The following is a 13769-nucleotide window of genomic DNA, read 5'->3' on the forward strand; positions in this document are numbered from 1 at the left end:
AAACCATTTACTCTGAGTGAGCGTGGAAAAGGGGAATTATCAGAGCCAAATGGAATTTGTTAAAATGGTGAATAATAATTTATGGAAGCAAACTCTGTGAAGCCTCTGAATAACTGGGTGACCTCTGACAAACCAACTTCTTTTGTTGGACTTCATTTTCCTCTTCTTTATAGTTTTACATTTTACGTTTAAATCCATGACCCATTTTGAATTATTTGTGTGCAGTGTGAGATTTAGACTGAGAGTTTTTGGTTTGGGGGGGGGGGTTGTTTTTGTATTTTGCCTACAGAGATCCTGTTGTTCCAATACCATTTGTTGAAGAGACTATCCTTCCTCCACTAAATGACTTTCCTTTTCTTTAAAATAAAGGGATTAGATTATCTTTAGAGGACATGTCCTTTCCCTTCCAAATCTATGATGCTGAGCCCATTTATGTCAAAATGTACTTCCTTTGTGTAAAGCCATCCTTCATATCAGGCAAGAAAGCTCATCTAGTTGCATTTTAGAATTCAGCTATTAGATATTGTTCATTTGATATAAAGGGAATTTTCTTGTTAAAAAATGGTTTTGGAAGATTGGGAAAGATGGGTGGAAATCATTAGGAAATCAACTATTATTGTCTTTGTGCAAACATGATAAAAGTGGTTTTTACTTCACTCAGAATGGCCAAAATGGGGGGGGGGGGGCAAGAAGTGGCTTAGGCTTTAATATACTGAGCAATAGCTGGTTAATCTTTATTTAAATCTTGGATTCACTCGTAAAAGGGTAAAATAGTAAGCAATTGTATCAACATTTTAAATAGGGCAGTTGAGATGTAAGTCAAGAGGTTAGCCTAGTATGAGTCTTTTTATCTGAGAAAGTACATCTTGCCCTCCCAAGATCATAATTCTTGTCACAGAGTGAATATATCGAGTATAAGAGTGAATGATATTGATGCCCTGTGACATTTCAGATATTTGTGGGTCAAATATGCAAGCAAATATATAACTGAAAGACATTTGAAAGTTAGAGTTTTGTTCATAAAATCCATAATTATTATGAAATCTCTCCTAAGCTTTTAGATAATGAGTTAGAACAAGGTGATTAAAAAACATCAGAGTTATTCTCTTTGAGTGCATGATCTGTAGTGTCATACCTCCTGGGGCTGTCAGCTTGTGAGCTTTCAAAATTAAGCAGAGTTTGTACTTGAATAGGAGACTTCCACAAAACACCTGCTCAAAGAGAAAACAACAGTAGCAAAGGAATAATTAGAGGTTGAAAAGAGCCTGGCTATTTAAAAAAATCATTTAGATATGTTTTGCCTTTCTAAAGCAAGCTCATTCTAGAACAACAGAAAAAGACACTACTGTATTTAGAAGTAAGCAAGCAAGCTCCACAACTAGGAAAGCACTGGTAGTGCATCATTTTAAATGGAATGCAAGCAAAAAGGAATTTCATTTTAGGGAGTCATTGTAGAAAAACTCCTAAATTGTGAGCAAAAATTTCTTAAGTTTTATTCTCAGTCTGCCAGTGAGTGAGTGACCCTGAGTAAGTGAGTTGATTTCTCTGGACCTTGATTTCCTCATCTAGAAAATTAGATGTTTGGACTGGATGACATTTAAAGTTCCTCCTATCTCTAATATTCTGTAATTCTTTTCTAGATACTTAATTCTTTCTCATTCTTGTAGTACTTCTCTATTGACCCAGCAAATATTTATTGAGCATCTATTTTGTTCCAATACTGGAACAATGCTGAGGTGCTGAGGATTCAAGAATGAGCTGAACCAGACATAAAAGGTGACATATTACATGATTTCATTTATATGAAATGTCCAGAATAGGCAAATCCATAGAGATGAAACATAGATTAGTGGTTGCAAGGGGCAAGGGGGAGGGGAGAGTGGGGAGTGATTGGTAATGGGCATGGAGTTTCTTTTTGGGAAAACAAGAATCTTCTGGAATTAGTAGTGATGGTTGCAAAACTATGATAAAACCCATTAAATTGTACCTTTAAGGACACCTTTAAAAAACAAAGAATGAGCTAGACAGACACAACTTTACTTTCATGTTAGCTTACAATGGGGTGGGATGGATACATAAATGTAACCGTGATACTGTATATATTACAATGGGCACATAACCCAACTTGGTGGTGGTGGTCATCAGGGAATAGTTCCTTGAGAACAGTATACTAAGCCAGATCTAAGAAATAAGTAGGAATTGAGAATGGAGGAGAAGGTTTCAGGGAGAAGGAATATTACAAAAGCCTGAAAGCTGAAGAGAATATGGTTTAGGGTAACTAATGTTAGTAAGAATAACTGATGCATAAAATTGTGACGGAAAATGGTGAGAGATGGGACTAAGGAGGCATGAGCGAGATATTGAAGCCATGGTAAGGAGTTTGGATTTTATCCTGAGGGCAGTGGGGAGCCTTTGAAGAATTTCAGTCTATGGAGTTACATAATCATGTTTGCAATTTAAAAAGAAAACTCAAAAAAAAAAAAAAGAGAGAAAAAGAAAACTCAGACTGCAATACAAGGGAAAGAATGGAGAAGGGCAGGATCAGTGACAAGCAGACTGGTGGTTATAGCAGTCCAGGCAAAAGATGAGGCTAATCTCATCTAAAGCAGAGATAACAATAACATGTGTAAAGTGAGGAATGGACACATTTGATAAATGTCTTTTTTTTTTATTTTTATTTATTTATGATAGTCACACACACACACACAGAGAGAGAGAGAGAGAGAGAGAGGCAGAGACATAGGCAGAGGGAGAAGCAGGCTCCATGCACTGGGAGCCCGACATGGGATTCGATCCCAGGTCTCCAGGATCGTGCCCTGGGCCAAAGGCAGGCGCCAAACTGCTGCGCCCCCCAGGGATCCCGATAAATGTCTTTTTTTAATGATTTCATTCATTTATTTATGAGAGACACAGAGAGAAAGGCAGAGACATAGGCAAAGGGAGAAGTAGACTTCCTGTGGGGAGCCTGATAAGGGACTCGATCCCAGGATGCTGGGATCACAAACTGAGCCAAAGACAGATGCTCAACCACTGAGCCACCCAGGGGCCCCAATATTTGATAAGTATTAAGGAGACTGGATGTGGAAGTGAGGCAGGGTCAGGGTTGAGTTATCGTTTTTAGGCATGAGCAATTAGGTATTTGATATCATTCGCTGAGCTAGGGAACAGAAACAGGATTTTTGGGGAAAAGAACTCACATTTAGGTGTGTTGGGAACATCAAAGTGAAACTGTCTTATAGAGGTATAGATCTCTAACTCCCCATAGAGATCTGGACTCCTGACATATAAGAATTATTAGAATAGATATAGTAATTGAAACAATGGGACTGTATTTGTTCATCCAGGGAGTATGTTTAGAAGTAAGGGGGGGAAATGGAGCTCCTGAGCACCACACACTAAGAAATGGGCGAGGGAAAAGTCTGAAGTAGATGATGAGAAGGAACAACTGGAAGGCTGGAAGAAAACTAGAAGTTCAAATACTAACATAAGATTTTTAAAAATGAACATGCTTTGTTACTTATAATGAAATATTTGTCAGACAGTGTTCCAAGTGCCCTGTAAATAATGACTCATTTAGTCCTCACAACAGATCTATGAAGCAGTTACTATTACTATCCTTATTTTACAGATGGGGACACTGAGGCACACAACTTGCTCAAGATGAAATGGCAAGTTAATTGCAGACTAAAATTTGATTGTAGGCAGTGTGGCTGAAGAAGAGTGTGTGTACTTAACCATTATACTATGTATGCTCTCCAGATGAACACATGCTCAGATAAACACTATAAGAGCCCTGAGAGGTTGGATTTATTGTTTTTATTTTATAAAAAGGAAACTGAGGCCCAGGATGACTATGTGATTTAACCAAGTCACAGAGCTACTAAGTAGTTGAACAGAATTTGGATCTAGATTCCTTAACTCCAAAGCCTCTTTCCACTACATTGTACTGCTGGTTCTTTCTCTATTTATATATATATATACACACACACACATATATATAATTTAACTTTACTTACTTTATAAATGTTAATTCCTCAAGTATTTACCAAATGCTAATAGTGACTAGCTTTGAATTCTTTTTCAAAAGCAAGTGCCCTGATTGTCTCAGAGTTTTCAGTGATAGTATCAGATTAATCCAGGTTATCTGTACATTCCAATATAGATGTAATAATGCATTATATTCTAATTGGCTGATGCTTTTTTTCAGGTCTTGATTCTCTAGAAATGCCATCAGAATGTCTTACCATCATAGAAAAAAATTTTTTTAAAGTTTATTTATTTAAGTAATCTCTATACCCAATGTGGGACTTGAACTTACAACCCCAAGATCAAAAGCTACATGCTTCACTGACTGAGTCATCCAGGCACCCCATAGAGAAATTGAAAAAAATTAATGTAGTGGGGCCCCTAAGTGGCTGCTGGTTAAAGGCCCAGCCCTTGATCTCAGCTCAGGTCTTGATCTTGGAGTCTTGATTTCAGAGTCATGAGTTCAAGTCCTATGTTAGGCTCCACATCGGACATAGAGCCGACTTTAAAAAAAGAAATCAATGTAGAAATCTAAAAATTCTTCTTATTGTGATATATTGTCTCTAAGGCTAATAACTACCCCAGTAGGGAGTCGTTTACATGGTTTAATGGGCCAGAACTAAAGCTTGGACTCTTGTAGTTACATATTTTGCTCATTTTATTTCTTCAAGTTTTAAGGGAAGCAATTGATGTGTTGAGTCAGATTTGAAGGTTATACACAGAAATGAAGGCTATATTCTGAAGTCAACAAAAGATATCTTGGAATCTTTAAGGACTGAAGAACTATTAGGTGGTTTTCAGTATCCTATAAGATATTGTAAAAGAGTGTCCCCTAGTGCTACTCTGAAGAAGTAATTTGAGAGAAATTAAATACTGCTTGTTTATAATCTCTATCACCATCTTGTGGCAGTGTCCTCAAATGATTCTGCCTTCTTTTATTTGCAAAATCAACCAGGATCTTGCATTAACCTATACACCAAAAAAAGTCACAGGTTATCCTGGGTGATCCAGAATGGAATTACTTTAAATGGGCTATTTTATAAATATCTTGGTCAGAATTCCATAAAATGTTGAAAAGTAGCCCCAGTGAATTAAATTAAGGACTTTGGGGGGAAAAAGGGAAATTTGCTTCTTTTTTTATGCTAGTGAAGCAATAGGAGTGAAAACTAGCTGTATCTTTTTACAATTTAAAGTCCTTCTGTTTTAATTTTTTGTTTATAGTAAATTCTACCCCTAATGTGGGGACTCAAACCTGTGATCCCAAGGTCAAAAGTCACACGCTCTACCCACTAAGCCAGCCAGGTGCCCCCAAACCAGATGTATTTTTAATGTTAATGGTTTTATGGTGTTAAAATACACATAATACAAAATTTACCGCTTCACCCATTCTCAAGTATATAATTCAGTGCCACTAAGTGCATTCATGGTGTTATACAACCATCACCCCATCCATTCCTAGAAAATTTTCATTATCCTGAACAAAAACTGTGTACTTTTTAAAAACCCGATTTTTTCCACCCTTCAGCTCTTTGTAACCTCTATTCTTTCTGTCCCTATGACGTTGACTACTTTGGGTACCTCTACTTCATATAAGTGAAATCAGGCAATATTTGTTCTTTTGTGTCTGGCTTATTTTACTTAGCATAATGTTTTCAAGGTTCATCCATGTTGTAGCATGTATCAGAATGTCATTCCTTTTTAAGGCTTCTGTATATCATTGTATTTACCACATTTTAAAAAACCCATTCAACTGTTGGTAGACATTTGGGTTGTTTCCACCTTTTAGATATTTTAAATAATACTGCTGTGAACATTAGTGTACAAGTATCTGAATTCCTGCTTTCAGTTCTTTGGCGTATATACCTAGAAGTGGAATTGCTGGATAGTATGGTAATTCTGTTTAACTTTTTCAGGAACTGCCATACTGTTTTTTATAGCAGCTGTATGATTCCCACCACAATGCACAAGGGTTCCAATTTCCCCACATCTTCACCAACATTATTATTTTCCATTTTGGGGGGATAGCCATCCTAATGGGTGTGAAGTGTAAACTTCTACTTTTGAGTTACCTTTGAAAACCAATAACAGGGGCACCTGGGTGGCTCAGTGGTTGAGCATCTGCCTTCGGCTCAGATCATGATCCTGGGATCGTGGGATGGGTCCAGCATCAGGCTCCCTGCAGGGAACCTGCTTCTTCCTCTGCTTATGTCTCTGCCTCTCTCTGTGTGTCTCTCATGAATAAATAAATAAAATATTTTTTAAAAAGAAAGAAAGAAAACAAATAACACATAAAGTTAATTCAAGAAATGTTTTGAGCCCCTGCTATATACAGAACACAGTTGCACTCTAAGGAAATAACAAGGATGAATAAAATATATCGTATCTTTAGGTGATTTACAATTTATTCTTCTCCTTCATATGTATTTGGGAACAAGCAAATCAACTTAAATTCTCACTGGGTGGTTGAAAAAACCAATCCAGAGATCTTATGCCAAATTTATGGAAAATGAGTAGTGGAGATAAAAATGTTTATTAAACTAATTTTCCAAAGAATACAGTCAAATGCTAATTATGTAGTTCTTTAGAAAATTCACAACAAATATTATGTCAGGCAAAGTCTAATTTTTTTCCCACCCCCACAGGTCTGACTTGTTAAAAGAATCCTGGTACATTACTACAATGGCCACTGCTCAGCTCTCTCACTCTATCAAAATTCATAAGGCATCTAAGGTAATTACTAAGAATTAAAAGAAAATCAATAACTATTTAGTGAGTTAGTTCAGAATCATGACTTTAATCTTTGGTGTTTTTTTAAAATAGCAGTTTTGTCAGTTAATTGGCACATATTTTATCAGAGTATGTCTACATTTTAACTGCCTAATCGACTGAGGATGTTCAAGAAATTAGAATACATTCCTACAAAGTAACTTAATGGATGCTTGTTTCATGTTTATGTATTTAGGTTTTCTAGAGTAAAAGAAATCAGAAACAAAAGGATGTTTAAAGAGAATGATTTCTTGTTAGACATTTACTATCAAGCAATTAGGAAATTTCTGATATGCACTGTGATGTAATTATAAGGGCTGAGGAGAGGGGAACACCTGGGTGGCTCAGTGGTTGAGCATCTGTCTTCCACTCAAGGGGTTATCCCAGGATCTGGGATCAAGTCTGGCATTGGGCTCCCCACAGGAGCCTGCTTCTCGCTCTCCCTTTGCCTATGTTTCTGCCTCTCTCTCTGTGTGTCTCTCATGGATAAATAAATAAAATCTTAAAAAAAAAAAAAAAACTGAGGAGAGAACACTGACAGGAACTTGGAGGAGAGAGCATGCCAGAGTCAAACAACCCTCCTGAGTTCATAAGGGCAGGTGTATCTTGCCCCATGACATTCATTAATGAATCATTCACTTATTAATTGAGATCTCAATATTATATAATGTATATACATACATATGTGTGTATGTGTGTGTGTATATATAAATACTACACACACACACACACACATATATATATAATGGTGTTATTCTCTGAGAGAATAAAATAAATCTTTATCTTCTAGTTTAGAATCTGGTAAGGGAAATAGGATTTAGAGGAGTTACGCCAATACACAAAGCAGTATATGTATTACATATATGTGAAAAAGAGTAAAGCAATATAAATTATGGGAATTTAGAGACTTTATATAGACTTGAATGGTTTGTGTATTACTCATGTAGGAAATGTGACTTAAGATAGACTTTGAATAATAAAAAGGATTTGAATAGAGGAGAGAGAAGAGAATTCTATGAGGAAAAACTATCAATATGCTTTGGCTCAAAATGAAAAATGATTATGGCATATTTTAGAGAATAATGAAGAACCCATCCTTACTGGAGTTGAGGGACATCATGTTGGACAGAAGTAGGAAACAAAATTGAATGGGAACTTTGGAAACAAATTAATATGGATCGTAAAAGCCAAGCTGAGGAATTTATACTTTATTTTTCAATCAGTGGACAGTCAGTGGGTTTGATCAGGAACATGAATAAAATTGTTTTAGGAATATTCAGCTGTAGTAAAAAAGGACAAGATTCAGGTTGAAGAAGAATTAGTGCAGAGAGAAAGCAGTCATCTTTCTGGGTCAAATTCAATATACTCACTGGATTCCTGATCTGATTTGATTTCCTAAGTGGGCTTCTTTCCTGGAACAGTGGGGAGAATGCTGAACTGGGTATATGAATTGCAATCAGCTTGGGTGTTATTTTTCTCACTGTAAATTAGCAAATTAACTTTTTGATATAAACAGATCCTTGTAGTTTGGACTGCAGGAACTACTTTTCCCAGTAAATTTTAAGTGACTGTATGATTTTTCTATTTAATACTTAAAGCAATAATAATAACATTTATTTCAGACTTACATGTACTGGGCACTGTGCCAAGGGCTTTATATTATTATTTCAATTAAGCCTCACATTAAGGAGGATGCTGAAGTACAGAGAAGTAAAGTAACTTGTCTTAGGTAGTGTAACTTGACAGCTAAGCTGTCAAACAGCACTTATATCATTAGCACACTATATTGTTAAAATAACTTATAATAATATTTTCTATTATCAAGTCATAGTATTTTTATGTATTAGACTTTTACAAAAACATTGATGATGACCCTTAAAGTATTAGATCAGTTGAGCTAAAGTATTAGATCAGTTGAGCTAAGAAAAAAAAATCCCTGGAGTAGAAAAATAATAGAACTCTAGAGGGATTTTCCAACTATTGATCTTCATTACTACAAATGGCCTTTTAGAGTCTATATTAAAAATAAATGTCTTTATACTTTCAGGTTATTTAATTTTACAAATGGTTATTACTCTAGTACCGCCTCTGAGTTTTGGCAAGTTTTCAATAAATTATTATATATGCATGCCATGCCAGCTATTACCCAATTACTCAAAAGAACCTTAATTTCTCAGGATCTGTGGGTACAAAAAACAATTTTCTATAAAATTTTACATGCACATGCATATACACATGCACACGACATTCACACCTAATTCTCCTTCAGCTTCAATTTTTCCTACTTCTACTATAGCTTAACATTCCTAAAACGATTACTTTACTCACTCTCCTGATCAAACTGAGTTTCCAATGATTGCAGAATAAAGCATAAATTCCTTAACCTGGCTTTTAAGATCCATACTGATTTGTCTTCCAATTTCCTTTCATACATGCAAGAGTAATAATTTTATTATATATTTTTAACAACTGAATATGATATAGTTTGATCATTCATTGCGACTATATGTATACCAAAGAAGAACAAAGCTTATATAGCAAAATCATGACTAGAATGTCTTTGGAATACAGATACAGAAAGCTTTTTTAGGGGGTGCTTGGGTGGTTCCATCGGTTAAGCATCCGATTCTTGGTTTCAGCTCAGGTCATGATCTTAGGGTCTTGAGATTGAGCCCTGTGTCAGGTCTGCTTGAGATTCTGTCTTTCCCTCTTCCTCTGCCCCTCTCCCTTCAAATAAATAAATCCTTTTTAAAAAAATATTTTATTTATTTATTCATGAGAGACACACAGAGAGAGAGGCAGAGACACAGGCAGAGGGAGAAGCAGGCTCCATGCAGGAAGCCCGATGTGGGACTCGATCCTAGGACCCTGGGATCACACCCCAAGTCAAAGGCGGACACTCAAGTGCTGAGCCACCCAGGCATCCCAATAAATAAATCTTAAAAAAAAAAAAGAAGCTTTTTGGGGGGCACATGGCTGACTCAGTTGGAAGAGCATTTAACTCTTGATCTTGAGGTCATGAGGTCAAGCCCTACATTGAGTGTAGAGATTACATAAATACATTAAAAGAAAGAAAAGCTTTTGGTCATAATTGGTGAATTACTGAAAACTACATATGAAACTAATGATGTACTATATGTTGGCTAATGGAATTTAAATTTAAAAAAGTGTTATGCTAAAAAAGGAAGAAAAAAAAAGCTTTTGGGAGTTCTTCATCAAAGGCATATTTGTGGGTCATACCTGCCTCTAAGTAACAGAATTATTAAAATTTCAACAGTAGAAACTGTGTAGTATAGTAAAAAGACCTGAATTTGACTAAAATAATCAGAGACTTAACCATCCTGACTTCTGACAGCATAAAAGTAGTAGTTTCACCTACTTTTGTATTTTATATAAGTGAAATCGGTAGTAATAATTTTTATCTGGTTTATTTTGCTCAGATTTATGTGTGAGAGTCATCAGTATTGTTAAGAACAGTTGTAAAAAAAAAAGAACAGTTGTAGATCATTCTCATATCTGTATAATATTCCATTATGGGGATATATTACAATTTGTTTATTCATTCTTTTGTTATTGGGCATTTGGATAGTTTCCATTTGGGGTCCATTACAAATAAAGCTGTTATAAATGTTCTTTGGTGAGCATATGTATGTATATCTGTCAAGTGTATACTTATGAGTGAAATATGGATCATAGAATATGTGTATCTTTAGCTTTAGTGGATACCACTAAGCATATTTTCCAAAGAGGTTGTACCCATTTAGTATGCTCCTGTAAACAGTATTTAATAAAAGTTTTGACTGATTCACATCTTTATCAACATTTGATATTTTCTGATTTTTAAAAATATTAGCTGTTTTGTTAGGTATGTAGTGTTCTTGTGGTTTTATTTTATTTTTTTAAATATCAGGGAGAAGCTCTTCTTTTTAAAAAAAAATCTTATTTATTTGTTCATAAGAGACAGGAGAGAGAGAGAGAGAGAGAGAGAGGCAGAGACATAGGCAGAAGGAAAAGCAGGCTCCCTGCAGGGAGCCTGATGTGGACTCGATCCTAGGACTCTGGAATCAAAGGCAGATGCTCAACAACTGAGCCACCCAGGTGCCCCTCATTGTGGTGTTAGTGTGCATGTCCCTAACAAAGTTTGAGCATTTTTTTTTAGGGAAAGAGAGGGGCAGAGAGAGAGAGAGAGAGACAGAGAGAGAGAGAGAGACACTCCAGATCCAGCATGAAGCCTGACACAGGGCTCGATCTCACAATCCTTGAGATCATGACCTGAGCTGAAATCAAGCATCGGATACTAACCCACCTGAGCCACCTTGGCGCCCCATTTGAGCACTGTTTATTGGCCATTTGGATATCCTGTTTTGTGGAGTGTCTATTCAAGTCTTTTATCCATATTTTTCTTTTTGAGTGTCTATTTTTTTCTTAGTGAATTTTAGGAATTCTTCGTATATCCTGGATATGAGTCCTTTGCAGATGCAAGTATTGAGAATTCTACTCCTAAGCGAGTTGCTTCTTTGAACAGGAGTTCTTAAGTTTAATATAATCTAATTCATCGATATTTGGAAAATACTTTAAAATTAAAATGTATTGACACAATACCAGCTGGAGTTCATGAGACATATTTTGTGTTTAAATTAAATAAGAAAGCAAAAAGCAGTCTCAGACTAATTGTGCAAAAATGATCAAAATTTTATTTTTATACATGTACACAGTAAATACTGAATGTGGCAAACATATGTTGAAATGGTAACTCAAGATGCAGAACAAACTCTCAGCAAATATTCTGTATTGTATTTAGTAGACATTTTTTTAAAAGATGTATTTATTCATTTTAAAGAAAAGGGAGCAGAATGGGGAGGGACAGACGGAGAAGGAGAGAGAATCCCAAGCAGATTCGCATGGATCCCTATGCTGGGACTTGATCCCATGACCCTGAGACTTAGAGTCAAAGCCAAAAGTTGGACACTCACCTGACTGTGCCACCCAGGTGCCTCTAGACAATTCTTATATACTGAACTAAAATTCATGCATCTGTCTTATGACATTCCTAATATGGCATATGATTTCTTAAGGCAGACCTTCCAATCATTTAAGAATAACTATAAATTTTTCAATATATCATACACACATTATAAAATTTAGAAGGAAACTATTGTTAACATCCATATATTTTGTAGAAAGTTATCTGACATTTTACAGAACCTCAGTATTCTACAGAACTCTAGCTTCAGCAAAGCACAAAAGTATGGAGATACATGGTAGTAGAATAGTAAATGAATAGTGGTTCCACATAGCTAGAGTGAGGTACATAGAAAGGATAGGGAGTAGGGGCAGAGAAGAAGGGGTTGGCAGATGAAGCAAGAGAGCTAGGCAAGGATAAGACTGATAGTTCGCAAATCCAATACTGATACTTGAATTCTATCCTGCGTGAACACTGGTCATGTTGTAATACAATTTGTATTTTTAAAGTTAATAATGATGGTGATATGAAGGACAAGAATGAATGAGAGTTGTTGGCAGGGAGATCAGGGACTACAGCAGTAATAAAGGAAAGAAATAAGTATGCCCTGAGTCAAGGCAGTGGCAGTGAGAAGGGAAAGGAAAATATACATTTGAGGATTCCTTAAGAGAATTATAGGGGATCCCTGGGTGGCGCAGCGGTTTGGCGCCTGCCTTTGGCCCAGGGCGCGATCCTGGAGACCCGGGATCGAATCCCACATCGGGCTCCCGGTGCATGGAGCCTGCTTCTCCCTCTGCCTGTGTCTCTGCCTCTCTCTCTCTCTCTCTCTAACTATCATAAATAAATAAAAATTTAAAAAAAAGAGAGAGAATTATAGGATTTAGTGATTGGAAATGGGATATGAAGGAAAAAGAGAAGCCAAAGATCCCCCTATTTCTAGCCTGAATGATTGGAATGGAAGCTGATTGATTTGTCTGACAATAAAATTTGGGATCAAGTGTCAATTAAAGATGATTGAGATAAACTGAGTATGAGGGGTCTACAAAGTGGTCTAGATACAGATGTTCACAGAACAGAAACATAGAAGTGGAGCTCAGAACAGAAGACTTGAAGTCTCCTCTGTGTAGGCTATAGCCAAAGCAGTTAGACTAGATGAGATTACCCCAAAAGCAAGAACTATGCAAAGAGAAAAGGACTAAAGATAGAATTTAAAGGGCAGAAAAAACTGGAAGAAATAAAAGAGACTGAGATAGATATGGAGGGATGGATGAAAAATCAAAAGAAGACAGTGTTATAGCAGCTGAAAGAGAAGAGGAAGGTTTGGGCAGAAGTGTCAAACACTGCAGAGAAGTTACACAGTAGGAAGGACAGAAGAGATCAAAGACAGGATGTACCTGATAACTCTGGAGAGAATAGTATAGAATGGAGGGTATAAAAGACAGATTGCATTGTATTCTGAGGAGTGTGTGAAAGGGAAGGAGATTACGTAAAAAAAAAAAAAAAAAAAAAAGTAGGGCGGGGGGAGGAGATGATAGTAATATTCCAATTTTGCCTCAAACCCATGGATCATCGTGAAATAAATTATATTAGTCTTGAATTACTTGGGTAACTTTCCCTGCCTTTCTGCTCTGCTTTGCCTATGGATATCAAATTTAATGCAATTTTTCAAAGCTGTGTTTCCTTTTGATTATCTTTAAAAGTATCAGATTTGAAAAAAAAAGTATCAGATTTGAAGTCTTGAAAAATCTTTCTATCGTGTCTGTGGTAATGGCATGATGGCTGAATATATTAAAGAATACTAATCTTTTTCATCTTTTTTTTCCCCAGGAAACAGTTTTTCCATCCCAAATCACTAATGAGCATGAGTCATTGATAATGGTGAAGAAGCTTTTTGCTACTTCTATCTCATGTATAACATATCTAAGAGGACTGTTTCCAGAGAGCTCTTATGGAGAACGCCATTTGGATGGTAAAGTTTAACTAAGTGGTTACCTTGGCTGTTGCAGTCCTTTCC

General features: G+C 36.2%; 1 protein-coding gene and 1 long non-coding RNA gene across 8 annotated transcripts in view; one reads left to right on the forward strand and one right to left on the reverse strand.

Annotated features, from left to right (window-relative positions):
* Positions 1–4134, reverse strand: part of LOC144299028 (uncharacterized) — a 66808-nt gene extending 62674 nt beyond the window's left edge. The window contains exons 1-2 of one of the 2 annotated variants that reach the window (XR_013365845.1): positions 4017–4134; positions 1136–1211 (exon numbers count right to left, since the gene is read on the reverse strand). This is a non-coding gene — a long non-coding RNA (uncharacterized LOC144299028). The remainder of the gene's footprint in view (positions 1–1135; positions 1212–4016) is intronic. The other variant, XR_013365846.1, reaches the window with a different exon arrangement.
* The window catches only part of HORMAD2 (HORMA domain containing 2), an 89298-nt gene that overhangs the window by 1356 nt on the left and 74173 nt on the right, over positions 1–13769 (forward strand). For 3 of the 6 annotated variants that reach the window (XR_013365842.1, XM_077874293.1, XM_077874292.1), the window contains exons 2-4: positions 3629–3668; positions 6669–6756; positions 13583–13724. Coding sequence is in view for 5 of the 6 variants with exons in the window: in XM_077874293.1 (XP_077730419.1) it covers positions 3661–3668; positions 6669–6756; positions 13583–13724 (238 nt within the window). In the remaining variant the exon portion in view is untranslated. The remainder of the gene's footprint in view (positions 1–3628; positions 3669–6668; positions 6757–13582; positions 13725–13769) is intronic. The other 3 variants (XM_077874294.1, XM_077874296.1, XM_077874297.1) reach the window with 2 other exon arrangements.

This window comes from Canis aureus, chromosome 27 (assembly GCF_053574225.1).
Source record: "Canis aureus isolate CA01 chromosome 27, VMU_Caureus_v.1.0, whole genome shotgun sequence".
NCBI classification, from domain to species: domain Eukaryota; kingdom Metazoa; phylum Chordata; class Mammalia; order Carnivora; family Canidae; genus Canis; species Canis aureus.